Below are 22,664 nucleotides of genomic sequence, written 5' to 3' on the forward strand. Positions count from 1 at the left end.
ATGGAGATCCTATTTCTGGGCAAAGCAGCACTTTCAGTAGTGAGTCATATCATCAATCGCCATTGTTTTAACTCACTCTTTGATAGATAGTAACTTAAAAGACATTTAAATAGATGCAAATATTACGAACTTTAAGTCGATAAAATGTCAGAAAACTCAAGGTAACACCTCCAGCAGGCTTGTTTCGTCTGATGAACAGCCTCAAAACCCCAAAACATGTCATTTTTAATCATAAGATGAAGAGATATGAGAAGCTGGAACAATGTTATGTTCAGTGACTGAAAGAAAGAGTGAATCACAATTCTGTCGAACCACCAATCGATTAATCGACAAATCATTTCGGCTGTTGTGTGAAGAGTTGTCTTGGTTTTCTTTACTGAGGAAATTCCTTTGAAAGTGTTGTTCTCTAGTGCAGGAGAGGTTGGGTGTAGCCCTCAGAGGGGAAGCAGGGAAATGTATTATTGTTAGAATGAACTGATCATGCATTGCTGAGCTGCTGGCTGAGTTTACTGAACTCGCCTCTCAGCGTCACCAGAAAGGCAGTGAACTGGATTTTTTTCACCGTGTGGTTCAGTATGATCACATGTCCCCTGGCCTCCGCTTTCTGTCTCTTGTTTTTGTGAATGCCTTGCTGCATCGGTTATGCAAATACAAAAAAAAAACTCACTTCACCATGGAAACTATCAGCTGAGCTGTACACCATGGTACCGCAGTCTCCCCCATGAGGAGATGTGTGAACAGCTCATGCTGCCGTCTGACACTTCATGTGTGCATTTGTGTACTTGCATGTGTGTGTGTGTGTGTGTGTGTGTGTGTGTGTGTGTGTGTGTGTGAGAAAGAGGCAGAGAGGGTAAGCCTGTGTCTTCTTTTCTCCTCCATCATTACATCATGACAATTAATCCTCCTTGCTTTCCCTTTTGATAGAAACAGCACTGCTTTTGATCACCGATGTGCAAATCCTGGTTCAGTCATTCATGCGTTTCGCATGCGGCTCGCTGTTCGCCATTGTTTACATCCACCATATGTCGTGACAGACGGCTGGGCATGCTTTTCTGTCTCATTACAATCTCTGTGTCCACTCTCATTTCAGCGTGACTGAGTGGCCCTGTATGCGGTGAATGTCCCATTCTCACATTTCCCTGTAAACACAAAACCCATAGTGTGATGCATAGTTGGGCATAGTTTGTTTCCATCCTGCCCTCTTTGTTTTCTTTAGCCTCCACTGAAAGTCAGTTGCAAGGAAGGTTTTTTATTTTTGTATCCGAGGCCTCGAGGCTCAGAGTGAATGTTAATTTTTTTAAAGGTTAGATCCCTCTAAACTGTTCTTGATTTAAATGTCAGACTCTCAGTCTCTTTCTTTCTTACTTGGTCAAATTGAAGGACATAAATCTAATTGTGTTTTATTACTCCATTTTAGACGTTAATTATTATTATTTCTTACACAACTTGGTTTTAAACATTTCTTTGGAGGTGTTTAATAAAATAGGTCACTTCAGAAGTTTCTTTTCTGCCTGTTGCCTGAGGGGCCTTTAGCGCCTGTACATCCCCGCTGCATACATTATAGACTATACGCTGCACTTCAAACATCTTTCTCCTCTTGGTCTCTTTTTGCATTATGCAGCTCTGACCTCGCTTTACCACAGAGGATGAGCCGGTCTCAGAGCACGTTGGCATCCAGAGTACAGTTGGACAGGAAAGAGAGGGACAGGAAGACATTTAGTGGCCTAACGCTGATGTGGGAGACGTCATAATAGAGACACACTGAATGAATGGACATACAGACAGGGAGGGGGAGCTGTGGTCGTCAGTGCCGGTCAGGCAGGGCATTTTTTGGTCAGCCCTTCCACTCCTACTGAATCATTAAAGAGGAGACCCAGAACACAGCGGGTGTTCCACTTCTCCAGAATGAAAAATAGATGGTTTCATGTTACACTTAGCCTCTGTGTTAAGTGTGTAAGAGGAATATTCTTAGATGTGATTTGTATGCCGTTTCTGGAGGAAAATATTTTCCACAAAAAGCAACAGATCTTGAGGGACTGACTCTAAAGTTGCCAGTTAGTCTGGATATTTAGTGCTGTGACATTCCTTTAAAAAAAAAAAGAGTTTCTTTCTCTGCGCATCCCTTTTTCCTCATCACAGCTGAGGATGCTGAATGGATGCCACCCGGCGCTATAACTCACCACTTGCAATCATCCGACGCTTCAACGGAAATATCTTCCCATTCAGACAGAGCTATTTCTAGAATTGCAACCTGGTGAATTTGTTGTCATGGCAACACTCAGTGGTGGGCCTGGCATCCTGGGACTAGTAAAGATTTGGTGGAATTGTCAGAAAAGCAAGAAAAACCTTGAGGGCTGCTGCTGGAGTGCGGACCAACACAACGTCCACCAAGAAGAGATGCAAGTTCAAATTCATCCAAAGTGTAACCTCACAGGTAACAGTAGTCAGCTGACATGCACAAGGAATAGTAGCCGGTTAGCTTAGCATAAAGACTGGAAACATCTTTGTTTAATCCTCCAAGTCCCTGCTGTTTTAAGACTCCTGTTTTTGTCGTGATAAAACGGACTGAGAGAGGCTAGCTGTTGCCCCTGTTTCCAGACTTCATGCTAACCTCGCTAACCGTATCGTGGCTGTAGCTTCAAACTTGTCTATAGATTAGTATTTTCCCAAACGGTCACCTTTTTGTCTTTGTTTGAGCTCAATGTAGCCTGGCTAGCTGTTTCCCCCCATTTAAAGTCTTGTGATAAACTATTCTAAGACATGGTCCTCGCTGTAATTTCATATTTGATGGATAGACGAGAGCATCATCCAACTACTTGGCAAGAAAGTGACTTTCCCAACGTATTAAACTATTCCCCTACAATAACATACAGTACATTTTCAATATAATTACGCCTGAGCATCAGACTTATCGTCTTGAATGTCATGTCTAGAACTGAAACTGTAGTGTTGAGCCGATACGGCATCACATAGGATATTGGCAGCGACCCGGCCTCTCCTGTTTCAGGTGGTGTTTCACTGTATGCAGCCCAGGTAACTCTCTCCACTCATTACTGACACCCAATCATGTCACGGGAGCCCAATGACATCAGCTCTTTATGGTAAACACTGAACAGGGCCACAGCACCGGGCGGCAGGTCACCGGAGACGGGAACTTCAGTGAACGTTACTTAGCCGTCAGCAGACACCAGATCAGTAAAGGCATCTTATCGACCTCTGCGTCACGCTTCGGGTCGGAGATAACATCATGTGATGAAGCTTTGCACTTTGTAGCCATGGAGATGGCAGATGAATAAACACAACAGCTTGATGACAGAAAAGAGCGATTCCTCTTCATCAGCATGGTGTAATGACGGCTGGTCTTATGTTACTGGAGATACAGAGCTTTCACTGGAACTTATCCAATCATCTGTTTTCATTCATTCATTCTCAGAAATCATTTTCTCTGACAGAGGTCATGAACTTCCTTGTCTAATGTAATCTCCTGACCTCGGTTTGCTTCCTGGTCAGGACCTCAGCGGACTCTGCTGGACCAGAAAGCATAGCCAGACTCCTGGGAGTTTTACCAAGAGAAGTCTAGTAACAGAAGAGATGCCGATTTCAGTCAATTTCTTTAATCAATAGTCATCCGCCTTAAAAATACAAGCGGTAAGAGTTGAACAAGACCACAGTGTCGGTACACCAGCAGCCTTCTCTACTGGTACTTATACTCATGTCTGTGTACTTACCAACATGCCCATAATAAACGATAAAAAACAAATCACTGATTTTGATTTGCACTATGTTGCCAAATGGTCCATTTCCGAGAGCTGTTGGTGATTCAGCATGATATATTCTGTTCTTTATTCTCTGTATTCGCCTGTCAACGCTGCTGCCAGTTTCAGAGTGAGCAAAGGACATAGCAACAAGAGACAGCTGGAGCTCTAGTCTGCACAGAACAAGCATCAAGAACAAAGGCAGATTTTGAGTACTTGTCAGTACAGCTGGGTGTGAAACGTCTTTGCCGAGTGGAGATGTGATGTGAGCCATGAGGTTTGTCGGCGTGCTGCATTTCAGTCCAACACAAAAAAAAAAACGCCCACTGTGTATCAGGATTCTACATCTCAGGATCACAGATGCCGTACTTCTTCCATTAGTAGCACAGCATGTTTAAACAGACAGCAGCACATGCTGAGGAAGACCTCAGGCTCAGCAGAGTCCAGAGGGAGATGGCTCACAGAGTTATTATCGCATTTCACTTTACCTGAATAATCCTTGATGGGATGGAAGCAAATTTTCTCTTGTGTATTTAAACATTGAGTGGTAAACCACAGTCACTAAAAATGTAATGTCGTTTCATAAAAAAAATGTTTTAGAATCCTTTCATATTTAATTACATCACAAATTCATATATATTCATATATACATGTTCAAACATCCATCCATTATCTGTAACCACTTATCCTGTTAGGAAACTGCACACAGAAGACTACCCGAACCCGGATTCGAACCTATGAGCCGCCTGCAGTCCATTTCAAACAACATTCCAAAAAGTCCTCAACAAAATTCAGAAGTTGCTGACAAAACATAACATGGAGTGTTAGTCAAATAAAAATTATCTATAACATTGAATGCCGAGACACTCTATATAAACAGTTGATAGTGTTGAAATTAAGTCTAATAAAGCAATGAGATGAATAACGCAGGTAAATATGACTAAGCTAGCCAGCTCAGACATGTCATGTTGTATAGATCTGTGCACCAGAATAGTTCATGTTTTTCTTGACCGTCTTAAATCATCACCTTACGTACAATACTGCAGAAAATGGGACTCACTTTCCATTGCTGCCAAATCACACACCTCATGTTTTGCCATAATACCACTTACTATGAAATAAAACAAGTGCAGATTATCATTATCATTCAGCCTATTTTGAGATATATAATGTATGCATGATATATACATATAGACCAAATAAGCAATACATTTTATAATCCAGGAAGGTGGTATTAACTGGAAAATACTTGTAATGACACCATACAAGTGCACCATACAAAATGTGTGAAGGACAGACTTCTACATATTTAACAATATTACTATAGTAATCTGCAGATGTGGAATGGCATTTCAAGCAGCCATATTACAGAGACCTCGTTTTCAAAACAAAGACAGTGACGGCAGGAGGATGCAGGAGGATTTCTGGTGATCATGATGGTGATGTGGCCCTTTTTTTTTTTTTTTTTCTTTTTTTTTTGCTCTGCCAGAAGAGAATCCCCTGTCTGGTATTTTATCACTCAATAATCTTGGATCAGTCTTTCATTTCATGCTTAAACTGATTTGTATGCCTTACAAAATGACTGTTGGGAGAGAGGGGGGATCTGCCGTAGCCCTGTATTATAGCATAGTTTGCAATTAAAGTCTATAAAATATCGTACAAATAATGAATTAATACAGATGTTCCAGATGTTTCAGAGTCAAGGTTTTCTGTTCCAGGTGAAAAGGCCAGTGGCAATAGCAGGTGTTTTAGCAGAGGGGGGACCGACTCCCAGCAACAGCACTGGTTTGTACGTCAGCCACAGGAGAGCAATCGCTCTGTCACTTTGACTTTATGGCTTCATTTTTCATCTCCTTTCTTTCTCGTGCATCATTTTTTCATGTTATTTCATGTCCTTCATGCCAATGAAAACAAAAACATGCACCCATGTCCTCAGTGGACACCCACCAAAATACATCACTGCATTAAGTGTAAAGTTTGGAGGTAAAATTACTCTTTTTGTCAGGTTACAAGCCAAGCATTTGGGAACCACTTGCTTCGACCATATGTTGTATCTTATAAGCTTGTGTGTTTAATTTAAACTGAAAAGTAGCAACAGCTCAATACATTAAGCATATTTCCCTCTGAAAATGTAGTGTAGTATAAGTACAACGTAATAAAGATAACAAATATTTCAGTCAAGTACAAGTTCCTAAAAATTGTACTACTACGGCAAATGTACTTCCACTACTGAAAAGGTCATGTGACAAGAGTTGCAAAGACTTTACAGTTGATATGTTGATCATTTCAGGAACCTCTTATTGAATTAACATTCATATCATTCAAAGAGGACATGCATCAGTGCACACACAGTACTGCATAATTTTAGCACCACCTTCATACTTCTGAAAGGACACATCCTGTACACAGCCGCAAGCTCAGTCATCCATCTCCCGACTCCTACAGCACATGACACAGGTGAGGCACATGCTCCCCACTATAGGCTCAAAGGTGGGACGGGAAAGGTTGGCAGGCAAGGTGATCGGAGGCAGATGAGGCGGAGGGCACATCTGTGTGGGACAGGCAATGTGGGAGACGCTTTATCTGGTTTAAAAACAGATGGCAAAGTTAGGCCAGGGGCGCTTACGCAACAAGGAATCGCTCATTGCTTTTCAACCGGATTGTGATACAAAGTCTTAATATTATGTTTTGCCAGCGTCCTCATTTTGGACACATCTGTAGAAAAATACTAAATAATACAATGCTCTGAAAAACAAAAACCGAATTAAGCTCCGAGCTCTCAATTATCTCCCTCTGCTCACTCTCTGAAAAGCCTGCAGGTTGTTCCGAGACTCCAATCTGTTTTGGTCTCTCATGCCTTCATTTTGGATGTGGAATGTCTACATTTCTAGCAATAACAGAAAAGGCTTTTGCGTGGTGTTTTAGGGGGTCACGGTCCTTGCGGGTGGGTCAGTCACTACAAGTTCATGCCACCAATTATCATTTACAACCACCATTTGCCTCACCAGGCACATGTTGGCTTTTTATTTTTCAATCACTTGAACTGTGTTCATGTAAATGCAATACATTTTTGCAAGTTTGTGACTTAACTTTTTTACATTTTTAGAAGTCAGAATTCAGACCCTTAAAGGAGTCATAACCTGGTTTTATACGTATCCAGCCCCCCTTGGATCGCTTTGGATCAATTCGTAAAACTTATTAGAAAAAAAAAAAAAATTTTAATCAAACATTGAGCTTGTTCTGACCCTTTTTCGTACCGCGATTTTATCACGCGAGATTACGCGCGAGGTTTTGACTGGTCCGGATGTGCATTGTATAATATGTAATGAGGCGCGCGTTGATTCGCCGCAGGAAGGACAGAGCCGGGGGGGGGCTTGCCTGCATGCAGACTCCAAAACATAAACAGCCCCCTGTCATGGCGCACACACTAAATGACGAACCTTACGGAATTCAGGCATTTATGTACGAACCAGAGTCGGAACCCGAACCGGAGAGTGAAGAGCCAGAGACGGTTGAAGAGACACATTTACAGCAGGACGTCAGGTAGCGGACGGGGGGGGGTTGGGTGGTGAAAGAGGGGTGGGCTTATGCAAGTAGCCTCCACGGTGACGTCACCGTAGGCGCATAATCAAAATCTCGTGCTTTAGGAATGCACACCCTTGTGTGCTATTCCTGTTCGGAAAAAGAGCAGAAGCGAAAAAACGGCGCCACTTTCAAACTCCAGCCTTTCAGGCAAGTTTCAACTGAGGTCAAACACAGATATGCATGTTTTAACAAGAGAAATTGCGATTTCCTGGTGATGACTCCTTTAAGAGCAATAATGTACCCATAGAAACCAAATTTGATCCCACCACATTTATTTTCTCATGTTTGCCTTATGGTTTCCACTAGGGTTATTGCTGCTGGATCACTCAGGTATTGCAATGATTGATAATGATCAGGAATTGGTGAAAAGATTTAACTTTCTGAAAGTGGAAAGCAGCCTTGGTACGTGGGGCGCCAACTCTACCGCTGAGCCATCCTGGTCCCTCAGAATATGTCTTTAACAATGAGATAGATCCAGAAAACCAGAAAACCATTGATCCTGCTATAGCAACTATTGTTTGTGTAGCTAAACCTTGATGCAGCTTATAAAACATAAAACTATATACAGTAGATGTGTGCCATTTTGAAATATTCAATCTTCAGTTCGAACTAATCGGAAACTACGCAAAACTGAGTGGAAACAAAAAGAGGGAGAACTCATTATTGTATATGAGAGGGCGGCAGGTGAGGGTTGTTTCCCTGCGTGGAACTTTCCAACAAGGTGATGGTCACCCTTGGGAAGGCTTCTACAGGATTCTCCAATGTGTTTACTGGCAGCTTCATTCCATCCATCTTTTTCCACTTAAGCATTGGCTAAAAACAAAAACCCCGACAGCGACACCGGATCCCAGAGCTGGGAACTACAGCAGACTCCTGTAGGCGTGAGGTCAGCTGTCAGCGCACAGAGACAGGAAACCTTTATTGACAAATCACAGAAGAAGTTGTACAATAAGAGGATTAGAGGTGCCACCTTGCACGCAACATGCCCGCAGAAAATGAAGCAAGTGAGTCACAGTGTGACCTAATCCCTCCATTGATTCAGATCACGGTGAGGCAAAGGGCACACGCAGTTAAGATGAAGAGGCAGCAGAAGTGAATCAACATTTGGCACACCGTGACGCAAGGGAAAGCCCTTAAAACCTAGACAGAAAGATCACTTCTGGCAATCTTTGTTCATCGTGTCTGTGAGACAATGAAATGTCAGTTGGGTCTCGCATTTCTGTCGTCATTCATTCCTAACACGCCTCCGGTTCGTGACTCTCCTCCTCCTTTTGTCCTTAATGCCTTCCTGTCACCTTCTGCCTGGTGTCTCCGGACTTCTGTCACAAAATATGTCAATATGCAACACCCTTCATTATTCACCAACTAATACTAATTACTAATTAATACTTTTGCAGCATTGGACTGGGTGACACTACTTCGACTGCATGTTAGAAGGATCTGTAATATTATCCAGCACACAATGGACACTAATAATATCAGTTGCTTACTCACCGGGAAGTTATTTTGAGTTGTTTATTTTGAGTTATTTTAAGAGTGAAGGTGTGATCTAACAGTGCTGGAGTTGATGCAGTAAACAATATGAAAGGAAGCAGATGAGTACTGCTCTAATGGTCGTGCTAAAAGCATATGTCTGTTGTGAAGTTTATTAGGTCATGGGTGAGGTCAAAGACAGAAACTGTGTATTAAGCCATGTTTATGCGATATGGGCAATTTTCTGAAGATCTGTTTGTTCACCTCTTTGGTCCAGCAGCAGCACCAGCAGGTTGAAATGAGTAGCTTTGAGTGAAATGCTTCTACCCACTAGTTAATTGCTGAATTCCTAATCCTGTTCAGACATTCCCTGAGGAATCTCTTGTTGTGTGTTTAAAGAATCTCTTCTTCCAGTGTCCACCCCTCCACATGAAGCAGAACTAACCTGGTGTGGAGAAAGCAGTGTGAAAAGAACTAGTGTCTCTCTCCAGCACTGCAGTCCAACACACACACACACACACACACACACCTCTCCAGGAGGATATTAAATAGGGAGACATGGGGCTAATTACTAGGCGTGAGTGAATCTGTGTGTGTGTGTGTGTGTGTGTGTGTGTGTGTGTGTGTGTGTGTGTGTGTGTGTGTATTATGCATGTTTGTTGGTTATAGATGAGTGTTTGTCAGGGTTGTGTCTTGATCAGATTCATCTTCCTCACGTCGGTGCTTGTCATTAAAAGCAATACGGTAGCACAACACTTAGCATAAGCCTCTTTAACAATGCTCCGTGTCTGAATATCCCTGCCGTATAATGAAATGTATTCAACCAAATGCAATTTTAGCTTTACTGCTGTCTGTTAAAATATTCCTATTTGATTTCTTCATTTGTGAAAATGTGTCACCCCCCCATGTACACAAATGATGCGTAACACTCACGTCCCATTGACTAATCAGAAAAAGTTTCTAAGTTCCTGCTGCAAAGCTCAGAGTAGGTTTGCCACATCCCTTCTGTGTCACAGATTTGTCACTGTGCCGAGTGTCCTCAGAAAACATGTTCTCGCACTAAACTTTATCTGTGGTGAGATCACACGCCTATAATCTCCTCTCTGGCTGACCCTGGTTTGGAGTACTCCTGGTGTGGGAGGTGAAAATGTGAGTAAGAGAAAAAAAATTAATGGGCAGGTGGAGCTGCTTGTTCCACACACACACACACACACACACACACACACACACACAAGCTAGATTAGTGTTGATCTGATGAGTGGGGTTTCCACTGGACAGTCCGTTTTAGATCCGAGGGTTCAGTAGCCCTGTTTTTAGAAATATTGCTGTTAAATCAATGGTACGATTTCCTTTTCCAATCTCTCCAGCCTTTGGCCGTGTCCAATAATCTAAACTCCACAACCTCAACTTTACTGATGGTCATTTTAAATCAAAAGACATCAACCACTAAGGGGTCGTATTCCAGAGTTTCGTCTTCCCTTTAATTCACTTTCACTTGCTGACTTATTTGGCAGTTGAAGTTGAAATGCGTTCAGTCTTTCTCCTGCCCTCTATCACCTCCCCCCCACAGAGCGTCTCTGCTTTTAGTCCTCTCTCCTCAAAGGCCAGGGTAGGTGTACAAGCAGTCACCTGTCAGGATTAGTTAACGCTTATGGCCACTGATTGGTGCCAGCGAATAATCCTGCTCGCCACTGGCCCGGGAGAGTGACCTTGTGCTGGATTTTACACCGACTGCGAGACAGGAATAGTAGGTGTGGCACACCTCCACACCCTCAACTGCGCAGCCATCTTAATCCCGAGCACTATGACTGGACCCTATTGTACTCTGCAGATTATATCTTTAGTGCATCCGAGGTCTCCATTAGTCTGCCAAGCAGACTCACTGACCATGCAAAGTGTGCTTTGTGGAACAAATAATCCATTATGGTCTTCTTGTGGCCTTCGGCATTAAAGCACGCTATAGAAACGCAGAGATGGTGATGCAGGGTTTTTACATAAACAACATGTATCAATAGAATCTCAAACTCGTCTCCCTCACCGTCTCTCTCTGTAATGCATTTGTCAAGAAAGAGAGAAAACATCCGCCCCAGAGACCGCATTAGCACTGACCTTGTTCCTTTTGAAATGCTGACATGAGATTTCATGATTACTTCGGAGCCAGGGAGTGAAATGGCCCATGAAGAAATATCATCAGAAAATGCAATTGCTTGTTGGGATATTTTAGTTGGTCCAAAAAATGCAGTTTAGTGTCACAAATGGAACTTAACCCATTTGACAGGTTGAAATAGAGTTTGTCACGGGACTGGCCTTCTTCCCTGACATCGTTAAAGCACTATTTCAGTTTGATGGAGTGTTTTAACTTTCAATATGTAGTCCAGGGGCAACAGCTAACTTTAGCTCCAACGGTCCCATCTGGGTCTTTATATAAACAGTACCTTTCAATATTGAAAATTGCAAAGAGGCGAAATGAGTGATGCATGCTACAGAAACACCGCCAGGATCTACCTTCTCTTTGTTCGCTGTGAACATAATCGTGATAATTTTCAAAATGAAAGCTTCAAAGTGTGGTGCCAACTACAGGTTCAAGGTAATTCGAAGGACACAAACACAAAACAGATGGCATCAGAGTGATTGCATATTCAGTGCAGTCTTTTAATCTTTAAGTCTTTCGCTGGTTTCAGTCTAGGTGACAATCATCATCATGCAGTGATGATAAAGTGTTTGCAGCTTTTTTTCCCCTCCAAAAAGATTAAAAGACTGGATTGAACAGATTTGATTTGTGGACTCACCTTCAACCTTTATAAAGTGAGCCGTTATTCAATATGACCTTCAAAATAAGTTTATGCATGTCTACAGGCATGCTGTCACCTCTGTGAGGCTGTATAGGCACAGTGGTGCTTTGAGCTAAATGCTAACATGCTGATGTTTAGCAGGTGATCATTCACCATCTTCATTTAGCCTGTTAGCATTTGCAAATGCAGTACAGCTGAGACTAATGGATGTGTGATTAGTTTTGCATGTTTTTGTCAGTAGTTGGTTAGTTCAATAAATTACACAAATTAAAATGACCTGATGATGGCGCTTGGTGAAAGACCTGTTTCATCCTCTGAGGACCTTGAATATCCATGCAATATTTCAGTCTAGATTGACCAACATTGATATTTCTAGAAAACGTATCTGTTGACACCATTCCTAAACATTGTATATTCTTCAGTATTTTTCACTGTTGTTTTTTTCCCCTCTGTGTTTTGTTTTCCAGATCCTGGCAGTTATCTCCATCCTCTTTATTGTGTTGTCTACCATTGCCTTGTCTCTGAACACACTTCCAGAGCTGCAGGACACAGACGAGTTTGGCCAATCCACAGACAACCCACAACTGGCCCATGTGGAAGCCGTGTGCATCGCCTGGTTCACCATGGAGTACCTGCTTCGCTTCCTCTCCTCCCCCAACAAGTGGAAGTTCTTTAAGGGTCCACTGAACATCATCGACCTGCTGGCTATCTTGCCCTACTACGTCACCATCTTCCTGACAGAATCCAACAAGAGTGTCCTGCAATTTCAGAACGTCCGCCGCGTGGTTCAGATTTTCCGGATCATGCGGATCTTGCGCATTTTGAAGCTGGCTCGCCACTCCACAGGTCTCCAGTCTCTGGGTTTTACTCTCAAGCGGAGCTACAATGAGCTGGGCCTGCTTATTCTTTTTCTGGCCATGGGCATCATGATATTCTCCAGTCTGGTGTTCTTTGCCGAAAAGGATGAAGAGGACACCAAGTTCAAAAGCATCCCAGCTTCATTCTGGTGGGCTACCATTACTATGACAACGGTAGGCTATGGTGATATCTACCCAAAAACTCTGCTGGGAAAGATAGTCGGAGGTTTGTGCTGCATCGCTGGAGTGCTGGTGATAGCTCTACCTATCCCCATCATCGTAAATAACTTCTCAGAGTTTTACAAAGAGCAGAAGAGGCAGGAGAAAGCCATCAAACGAAGGGAGGCTCTGGAGAGGGCTAAGAGAAATGGTAGCATCGTTTCTATGAACATGAAAGATGCATTTGGTCGTAGTGTTGAGTTAATGGATATAATAGTGGAAAATGCTGATGAAAAGAAGGAGAAGATGCATGATAATAATGTGTCTCCTAGTCTGCAGAAAGGGACACCCAATCTCAAGTCACAGAGAAGCCCCAGGAGCCCTAACAAGACCCTAGAATCTAGCTACCAAGAACAGGCCAAACCCTCTAGCAGCCCTCAGCACCTGAGTGCACAGAAACTAGAGGAGATGTACAACAAGATGGCCATGACCGAGTCACAACCCGGCGTCGATGGCAAGGAACAGGGGCCCCTGTCCAAAGCGGTTAGGGAGAGTGCTGAATTAGAGATGGGAAGCATCCCCGCTCAAGCCATCACAAGCAAAGCAGAAACCATTGCAGACATGAGGAGCATGTCCAGCATTGACAGCTTTATCAGCTGCACCACTGACTTCCCAGAGAGCTCTCGCTTTTCCCACAGCCCCGTCGGCAGCATGCCAGGTAGGGTCAGCACCAATCCCAGCCTGGAGCCCACCTTGGAGAACGAGCATGAAGGATCCCATGGCAGCAATACACCGCTGACAGAACGAGGCATCAAGCCCGGCCCGCCTCCTGACAGTCCCAGGGCTCTGCACTTCATCAACCCGCTCAAAAGCCACTCGCTTAAGGTCAACTTCAGAGCTGGGGAGGAGTCGGGTAGAGGGGCCCTTTCAGACAGCTCGTCGATCCAGAGCCCCGATGTGTCCATCTACACAACTGCCAGAAGCAGGACACCCAGCAAGAGCCCGGAGAATTTACTCCCCAGCAGCCTCTTCACATTCCACGATGCATCCATCAATACATTCATTGATGCCGACACAGACGAGGAAGAGCACATGCATGGCGGTTCAGGCACAAAACCGTCCCAAAGACTCCTGGACAGAGCCAGCCCCAAGTTTGACCACCGTCCCAGCTTCCAGCAGGGGGGCAACCACATGGAGGGCCTGCAGAGGAAGCTGGGGAACAGCACACTGCCACTAGACGGACAAGAGAACCATGTGGCTCAGGAACTACAGCCACTTCAGGGAGAGAAGAGTCACTCTAATGCTTAAAAGAAAGGCCACAAAGTAAACATACAGGAAAGGAGAAAAAGATAAAGTGCAGTGAACTCAGCAAAACTGTAAAAAAAAATGTAAAAGGCACTGAAAACATTTGCAGGAACATTTGAAATATTACAATGTGAAATGCTTCTGCCATGAAAATAGTTGTGGGACAATGGGAACTCTTTCTGACCAAGGACTCCTGAATTAATTTAGCAGAAGACGCTGATCCAAGAGGTTTTAAAAGAGCGGGGCAAGGAATGCCAGACCAATAGTTTTTACTGTTTATACATTTGTTTTACCCCAGAGCTACAGCATAGTTGTAAGGGAATAGGATATCACTTTTATAAGCAAAAAGCTATTTTTCAGACATCCCTGGATAAAGCCACTATAACAAAAAGCCGTCCAATCCGTAGCAAACCACAGCGAGCGTTGAAACATGGCGCTGCGAAATGGGAAACTTCCCTTCAACTGTAGTTCAGATAACTATTATGTTGTGTGAAGCAGAACTTTAGTTTTCTTTAACTTATCGGTTACACTGTGTATCATTATGGCATTACAAAGTGTGTTGGGAAATTGTATAGTTTGCTTCCTTAAACTTACTTCCTCAAAACTGGCCTTAGTTGATGTTTTCACATATTTTACGTTTGCGTTTGTACGAGTGAGAAAGACAGACACAAAAAATATTGATGAGCAAGACATTAAACCACAGAGAGACACTGTGATATTGCATCCATCCATTTCCTTCTTGTCCCCATTGTACGCGACTGCTGGCAAGAGACACCTTAACGTCATTATTTTTTATTATGAACACAGACAAAAACCCTCTTTACTCTTGTTTGTATTTGTGTATTTATAGTTTGAATCTGGAGAAAATCTAAAGTCTTGTGTTGTGTGAAGTCATCCTTCCTATTGTAGCCGATAATCTGACCTTTTACAATATTATTAGAATATTCTACACATTAGTAGTATATTACAAAAAATACACATTTATTATACATTGAAAATAATGAAAATAATTTATATTTTTAAGATATTTTCTATTGTGCTAATCTTGCAGTTTTGCATTTCAATATATATGTACCGCATTATTATGATGGAGTTGCATTTGTAGAGAGGAATAGAGGAATTTGTATCGTTTGCCACCGTCCCCGTGTAGATGTCTGTCCCTCTATCCTTTGTGCAATGTGAAGAACCAAAGAATTGCTCTTCCTTATAACTTATACAGATGATGGTAAATTTGAATTTTATCAAGAAATTTAGGCATTCCTTTTCTAAATCTGAATTTCAGGGAGCCATCATTGCTCATTGGTACCAACATGTAAGCAGATGAGAGGACACTGAAATAAGAGGATAGACCTAAAATAAAGTTCTGCGTTCCCTCTTTATTTTCTATCCATTTCGAAAGCTAATTTGATTATTTACACACTGTGGAACTTGAACAAAGTGGTTTGCTTCCAGAGATCCAAAACATTATGCTCATACGAGTTCACATGACAGCCCTGACAAACATAAAGCCGCCTCGCAGCGTCGTACAGCTCAGGCCCGCGATCGCCATGGAGGAACCTCGTGTGTCTGTAGGCCGCTTTAGTTCAACCAAATATCCTCCTTTTCTGTATGCACCTGAGCTGGGAGTTGATCATCTGGTGCTCTCATGCTCTTTATTACATTACTCAAGCAAGCGTGGCTTCATAGCATTATTAACTTTACTACATAACATATGAGCTACAAAAGCATCTATTTTCAGTCTGAATGCTTAAATAGAAGTTTTAACGCTGCATGCTTGTTTTCAGTCATTAGACAGGATGAGATATTTCCGTGCCTTTGCTTTTAATATACCCGTGCCCCCACGCACCCAATCTGTCACTTTCTAGTGGAGCCCAAATGACAATTAAACAAACTGTACAGCAAATAAACACATGGAGAACCAATTATTCTGCTGTCAGACTGTTAACAACCCTCCCTCCAGTGTCTGTCCTGTACACTTAAACGCACCCAACATTTACATGAAAAAAGGCCCAATCCGTGAAAACAAACAGGTGCACACTCACTCAACAGAGTGAACGACCACAGTTTCCATGGTGATGGTTGAGATGATTGGACAGCGTTTGATGAAAGCAGACGGCCTAATATGGAGAGACAGAGTCCTCAAAGACTAGAATAACGATTGGAAAGATACACAGTATTTACATTCCGTTCATGCAATCGCTCATTCATCTCTTTTCCCTCCTCACCTGCTACGTCAGTCTCACGAAAACTTAATCATTGAGGGAATTATGCATGTATGACCACAGCGACGTATTCCGTAAACTGAGGTGCTGCCGCTATGATGTGCATTTTCACTTCGGCTGTCCTCGTGGAGGGCGTGAGTGTGAAATGTGAATGGAATAGGAACAAGCGATTTTTGAAAGAGCGCTGTGCAGCCTGATTACAACTGACTTACCCAATAATTGCTATAGCTCTCTGCTCCTTCACCTCCTGTCCAGCCCAAATCTGAAGCACGGACAAAGTCTGTGAGCTCTCTCAGCTCTCTTCAAAGCATTCCCTCAGACGGGTCAATTGCCATCACGCTCTGTCAATGAGAGTTATGCAGCCAGATTATGCACATTCATGCACCCAGGTGTGTTTTTTTTCCATTACAAGCACCGGCCTTGTGCTTGAGGCTTTTGTGCAGAATGACTGTGCAGAAATGGCAGTTGGGTTGAGGCATCCTTTTGAGGATGTGTTCATTTCTGTGATTCTATAAATATCCTGGGTTTGCAAAAGGGAGGGCCTGGACCAGAAGGACAGGCTCGGTTGCAGCAACGTCTTTGGTTTGATGATGTCATGGAGGAACAAACTTTGTAACAGAAGACTCTGGTTAAAAAAAAAAAAAGGGGGGGGGGGGGGGGGGGGGGTCCGAATGCTTACAAGAAACTATAGTCACTGGTGTGTGGGATTTGTTACAGCCCAGCCCATAACGCTGCATAGTGGTGAGATAGAAATGTCCGACTGACAAATGGTCGTATGACTTTCACTGAAACATGAGAAAAGACAGGATAGATTAAAAAAAAAAGGTGGGAGGGCGTCATGCACAGTGAAGATTCATTAACATTCATCACACAGCAGTCAGACCTGCAGAAAACGCTGACATGCTGTCAGTGGACTCACTTTTAAACAAGCCATAGTCTAGTCAAGTTTTCTAAACTGAACTTTATTGATTTTTTCTGTAATTACATCCTCTGCTTTCTAGTAAGCATGCAAATAAAAGTGTCAACATACGAATACAATTTCCAAAAGCACAAATTATAATTCATATATTTCAGTATCAATGTAAAGTCTTTAAGCACAATACGCCACTCAAGAGGTTCAAGCCAAATAGAGACATCATTTCATGTTCAGGATCTTCCCCCTTCTTCAGGGACTTGATCGCCTCTGTTCAGCTCACACAGGTCTGTATGCTGCCCGTACTGTGTGGGGGGGAAATGTGTTTTGTAACGTTTCATACTTTGTACCAGTTGACTTTGTAGCATATTATCATTGTGGTTTCCTGTTTTCAACGCATGTAGCGCGATTAGACTTTGACACTCAGAACTTGTAAATATCATCTAAGAAGCTATAGGAAAATGTCTATGATCAGCAGTCTTGAAGCAATTTACTCCTTTTACTGACCGATGCTTAATAAAAAGAAGATAATTCAGTGTTGGCTATTCACTTTATTACGTGAAATGTGTTTTTATAAAGAAAAAAAAGAAAGAAAGGCTCATCACACAAGGAATGCATGAGAGCCAGCAGTGTGATTTGGGTGGGTACTGGATGGAAATTGCATATATTGTACAACGGCACCATCTGGTGTTATGTTAGGTATTGCAACTAAAACTTTTTTCATTATCAATTATTCTATCAAATATTTTTGACAAATTAATTCTGAAACATGTCCATCACCACCATTTCCAGGGGCTCAAAGTGACATTTTAAAATGTCTTGTTTTGACCATCATAGCTTTGACCTCCAAACCAGGTGGGAAGAAGCTAAGTAAACCTGAGGCTACCATGTTTTAGTCTACATAAGTGGAACATCAGCAACAAATGTCCAAACCAACACTGTCTGCACTCTGTGGACGGATTATCAATTATAAATATTCCAACAATGGTAAATACAACGAGACATGGACACAACGGCGCCTGAAACTAAACTACAACGTCACTAAAGCAGACAGCGTGGCCATGTAAACAACAGTAACGTCACAGACGCAACTCAGCTGCTAGGCAACGACGTTGCCGTAACGGAGTGATTGATGTCGTTCTCTTCGGCAGACTTCAGCAGTGTGCTGTTGTACTCACCTGCCTGAGCGGTACCTTGCGAGTCTTGAGCACCACGAAGTCCCCCACCGTCCCTGGTGCGTTCACAGAGTTGGTCCATGCGGCCTTCGTCAGTGGCTAAATGTTAGCATGTAGCATGTTAGCCAGGCGCAGCGATACAGAACAGCATGGGTGTCACTCAGCCTGCTCTCCCCGTGGCGCATCAAACCAGCCATTCATTAGGATGAACTCTACCGAGGTTCAAGAATGCTAATTATAACCATAACCCACGTGTGATGCTGTCAATCATTTCCGGAGTGTCACCACCACACCTGGACCAGGACCTGGGCGTGGAGCTCTGCCCTCCTGCGGCCGCAGACACACCTGCAGCTTCTCCTCTGTTGCAGCAGCTGGTTTTTCTGCTTCCTTCTGCTCCATTTTCACAGTTTATTATTGGGACTGTTTCCATGTTCTCTGTGATGAATGCAACTTGAGATGTGCGAAGTAGAAAGTGAAGGTTACCATTTTTTTTAGAAATGCTTCAAATAAAAAACGACAATTCTAGCAGTAAAAGTAATTTCTGCCTCTAATCATTACACATTAACTGTTTTAAACAATGACAATCTTATCAGGTGGGGGTCGGTTATCTATTTAGGTCATTGTCATGTAAACCTTTGTTATTACCTGGACAATATACCTGAGATTATCTTCCAAAGCAGGCGGCAGATGCCCATTTGTTATGTAACATTACGTCATAAAAATCAGACACGAAGAGTCTCAACTTCTATGAGGAACCATCACTGCAGCAAAAACTTAAAATCCCACTGAAGTCTGGGTGACCTCAGTGAAATGATTTATTCAATAACATTAAATATATAATGTTGCCTAGGAGAGGGGGGAGAGCATTATATGAGTTTGTGAAGCATGTTACAGGGATTTGTTCAAAAGTCCTAAGCAGTTTATCAGCACAACGGAGTTGGATAATCCGCTTCACTTCATGGATCAGGACTAACTTTTTATTAGATGAAAGGAATGTCTAGAGGTGACCAGTCATGGATGAAAGATTAATATACTTGCCATCATTTCCGTCTGGCAATTGTTACTGGGTGACAGTCTCACATAAAAGTAAACTGTAAATGGACAAACTTAAACACTGATATTTCTTCAGAAACATATGTTCATAGAACATTTAATGACGAACAAACCCGTTGGACAAATGTGCTCTTTGGGTCCATTGGTAGAAAAGAAGGAGATTCTTTATTTAGAACAGGGTGTAGACACTAACAACAGCAACCTTAAGCTATATTCAGTTACATCCACCTTTAAATGACAAAGAACACAGGAATAACCTTTGAACTAAGTCTTTTGTTCAAGTGTTTCTCCTCACTCTTTGTTGGCCTTTAAACACAAAATACCAGAGTGATAATAATTAGAGGCTGGTTTCGTCTGACTCGGTGTCCACGGCCTACTGCTGTCTCAGTAGATTCACAGTGAAATCCTGAGAAAAAGAAAAAACTAGAGGTACTGCATACCTTTAACTTCACGACTATGGTTCTTGTTTGTGTAAAAACACGTTTGCTATGTCCATGTGCAAGTAAAAGTTCATGATCACTCTATGTGCCAAGCATTTATCTGAAATTACTTACGAATAACAGTTAAATGAAAATATGTAAACCACAAGATGTAGATGGTTAAAAATCTTACATGTAATGATTGTAGAATCTATGTTTTACATGCTGGCTTTGGCTCTGGGCCCGTTTGTAATCTTAATCCCTGCCTCCATCACTCAGCCATTGTTCATGAACATGTTATGAATGTGCACGGGTTAGTCAGACAGCTCCCCGGTCATCAGGCAAAAAGCCCTTCCATTGGTGGCCACCATCCGTAGGCGCCCTAATCCGACACACACAAGTTATATAAAATGACCATCCAATCCCGCGTCACGCAGAGAAGCCTCTGATCCACCCGAACTTGGTGGTCTGCTTGCTCGGTTTACGAGCAGGACCGGACTGGAGCGTCATGATCGTCATTGTGGACCTGCTGCTGATGCTCATCAACCTGACCTACTCCATCCTGAACGCCGTCATCCAGACTTTCCTCCGGCCGAGGCTGAAGTGCATCGACGGGGAGCTGTGTCTGATAACGGGGGCCGGGGGCGCGCTGGGTCGGCTGTTCGCCCTGGAGTTCGCCAAAGAGGGCGCGCGCCTGGTGCTGTGGGACTGCAACACCGCCGCCAACGAGCGGACCGCCGAGCTGGCGCGCGACCTGGGAGCTCAGGTGCACGCGTACACGGTGGACTTGTCCAAGCGTCAGAGCATCTACGAGACGGCCGACAGGGTGAGAGCGGAGGTCGGGGAGGTCTCCATACTGGTCAACAACGCGGGCGTGGTGGCCGGCCGGAGGCTGCTGGATTGTCCCGACGAGCTTTTGGAGAGGACTCTGCTGGTCAACTGCCATGCCTTGTTTTGGGTGAGACTGGAGGCACCCACAGTTTGTTTGTTTGTTTTTTGCACAATTGAAAAACGTAAAATGTTGCTAGACACAGCGCAAACATCAACTATTAGCCTGACATGACATGCATTACGTAAAATGTATTCAGCCCCGTCCTCGCCTCTGGCCCCGGTCTGTGTTTGTGCACCGAGGTGTGAAGGGATCAGAGCGGCCCGCGCGCACGTGGAGTTGCCGCGCGTTCTTGTGACAGTTATTGGTGAACATGAGGTTTCAAGTAGGCGGCAGTAACCTTTAACACTCATCCCCGGAATATTAGGGGCCACCAGTTTAGACAGCACGTGGTTCCGTCCATGATCCCCCTTTAGCCTCAGTCTCATGCTCATATAATGAACGGTAAGCCCATTAGCACCAACAGTCAATATATCAGCGACAAACACAACTATTTCAGATATCTAGGATATGCAATTCTTATGAGGAAAACATTTCACTTTTGCCATCGATGAGACAAAATAATCCTTGTCCCACGGTGGGGACATTTACAATGATGGGTTTTGCACTTTCAGATATCCACAATTGCATATATTTGTTTTATATCTGCAATAGAAATGGATTCCAGATCGTCTATCTGAAATGGGAGTTTTAAAATAATTCTATTGCAGCTTTTCAGCAATATATCAAAAATGCTATTGTAGGTATCAATACACATGAATGGCAAACTTTTCACAGGAGTAATGATCCTGTGGGTATCTAAAATGACTATTGTGAATATCAAACATGGATATTAAGCATATTAAGCAAACTTATTGAAGGGTACCATGAAGCTCCATGAAGACAAAGTACTGGTTTGTCCAGGTGTGCTGGACTATTTCATAATGTTTTACCCCACAGATGACGAAGGCCTTCCTGCCTCCGATGAAAGTAAAGAACCATGGTCATATTGTAACCGTCGCCAGTGCTCTTGGACTATTCAGCACTGCATGTGTAGAGGTACAGAACGACTTCCTCAGCCACAAACTGGGCAGACACATAGTAGAACAAACTATTGCAGAACAGAAATGATGGTATCTACCTTTCCAGGATTACTGTGCCAGTAAATTTGGAGCGGTGGGATTCCACGAGTCACTGACGCACGAGCTGCTCGCAGAGGACATGGATGGCATCAAAACCACTTTAGTCTGTCCTTATATCGTAGACACGGGGATGTTTGCAGGCTGTGAAATCAGGTGAGATGCCAACATTCATCATTGCAACTCTTGGGGATAATAGATTCTATGTTCAGCACTGTTTTACCTCTACCAGGAAGGAGCTCCGGAGTCTAATTCCACCTCTGGATCCCCTCTACACCGTACAGCAGTCAATGACAGCCATTCTAGCCGAACAGCAAATGATCTGCATTCCTCGCATTATGTATATTCCCTTCCTAACACGGGCGTAAGTATATTATGAGTTAATACAATGTTTTGATTTAAAAAAAAGAGAAAACAACATATGTATAACTTTCTTTTGGTACCAAGACAAAATAACATAAGACTTGTTTGTTTTTTCTTCCTTCCCTTTGCTAGATTACTTCCTTGGGAGGCAAATGTGGCAACATATCGCTTCATGGGCGGTGACAAATGCATGCTACCCTTCATCAAGAATGCTGAACTGAAGACCTCCAATGGCCACATCAAATCTTAAAACCTCCATCAGTCTGTCTTGTAACGTTCTGGACCAATGCAGACACCAAAGGCACACACTGTATATTCGGAGTACATGAATGTGTTATCTGAATGGAGAGCCCAATATCTGCATTTTTTTTTTTTACAGGTAACTTTATTGTTGCAAACATGTTGGGGTGATTTCTGGTTATAAATAACCATAACTGGATCTGAAGGGCAGCCTGGGTTTGCTCAATGAGTAGCAAATTCCTCCTGATTAATGGATAAAGTTAGTGAATTACTCTTAACTGGAGGCTAAGATAACAGATTGATCAACATACTGTGAATCGAAAAGAGGCTGCGATGATAACAGATC

At 43.0% G+C, this 22,664-nt stretch overlaps 2 protein-coding genes across 2 annotated transcripts in view; both read left to right on the plus strand.

Moving 5' to 3' along the window:
* The window catches only part of LOC311024192 (potassium voltage-gated channel subfamily B member 1-like), a 35,209-nt gene extending 16,634 nt beyond the window's left edge, over positions 1-18,575 (plus strand). The window contains exon 3 of the mRNA XM_084026493.1: positions 12,073-18,575. Within this exon, the coding sequence (XP_083882619.1) occupies positions 12,073-13,929 (1,857 nt within the window). The 3' untranslated portion in view covers positions 13,930-18,575. The remainder of the gene's footprint in view (positions 1-12,072) is intronic.
* A 1,481-nt stretch (positions 18,576-20,056) lies between these two features.
* On the plus strand, positions 20,057-22,339 carry LOC311021511 (retinol dehydrogenase 10-like). The gene is made up of 5 exons (XM_084022112.1): positions 20,057-20,666; positions 21,537-21,635; positions 21,726-21,871; positions 21,948-22,079; positions 22,211-22,339. The coding sequence occupies exons 1-5, from the start codon at positions 20,217-20,219 to the stop codon at positions 22,326-22,328; spliced, it is 945 nt and encodes a 314-aa protein (XP_083878238.1). The 5' UTR covers positions 20,057-20,216; the 3' UTR covers positions 22,329-22,339.
* The last annotated feature ends 325 nt before the right edge of the window (positions 22,340-22,664 follow it).

Source organism: Eutrigla gurnardus, assembly GCF_963514095.1.
Source record: "Eutrigla gurnardus genome assembly, chromosome: 2".
Taxonomy (NCBI): Eukaryota; Metazoa; Chordata; class Actinopteri; order Perciformes; family Triglidae; genus Eutrigla; species Eutrigla gurnardus.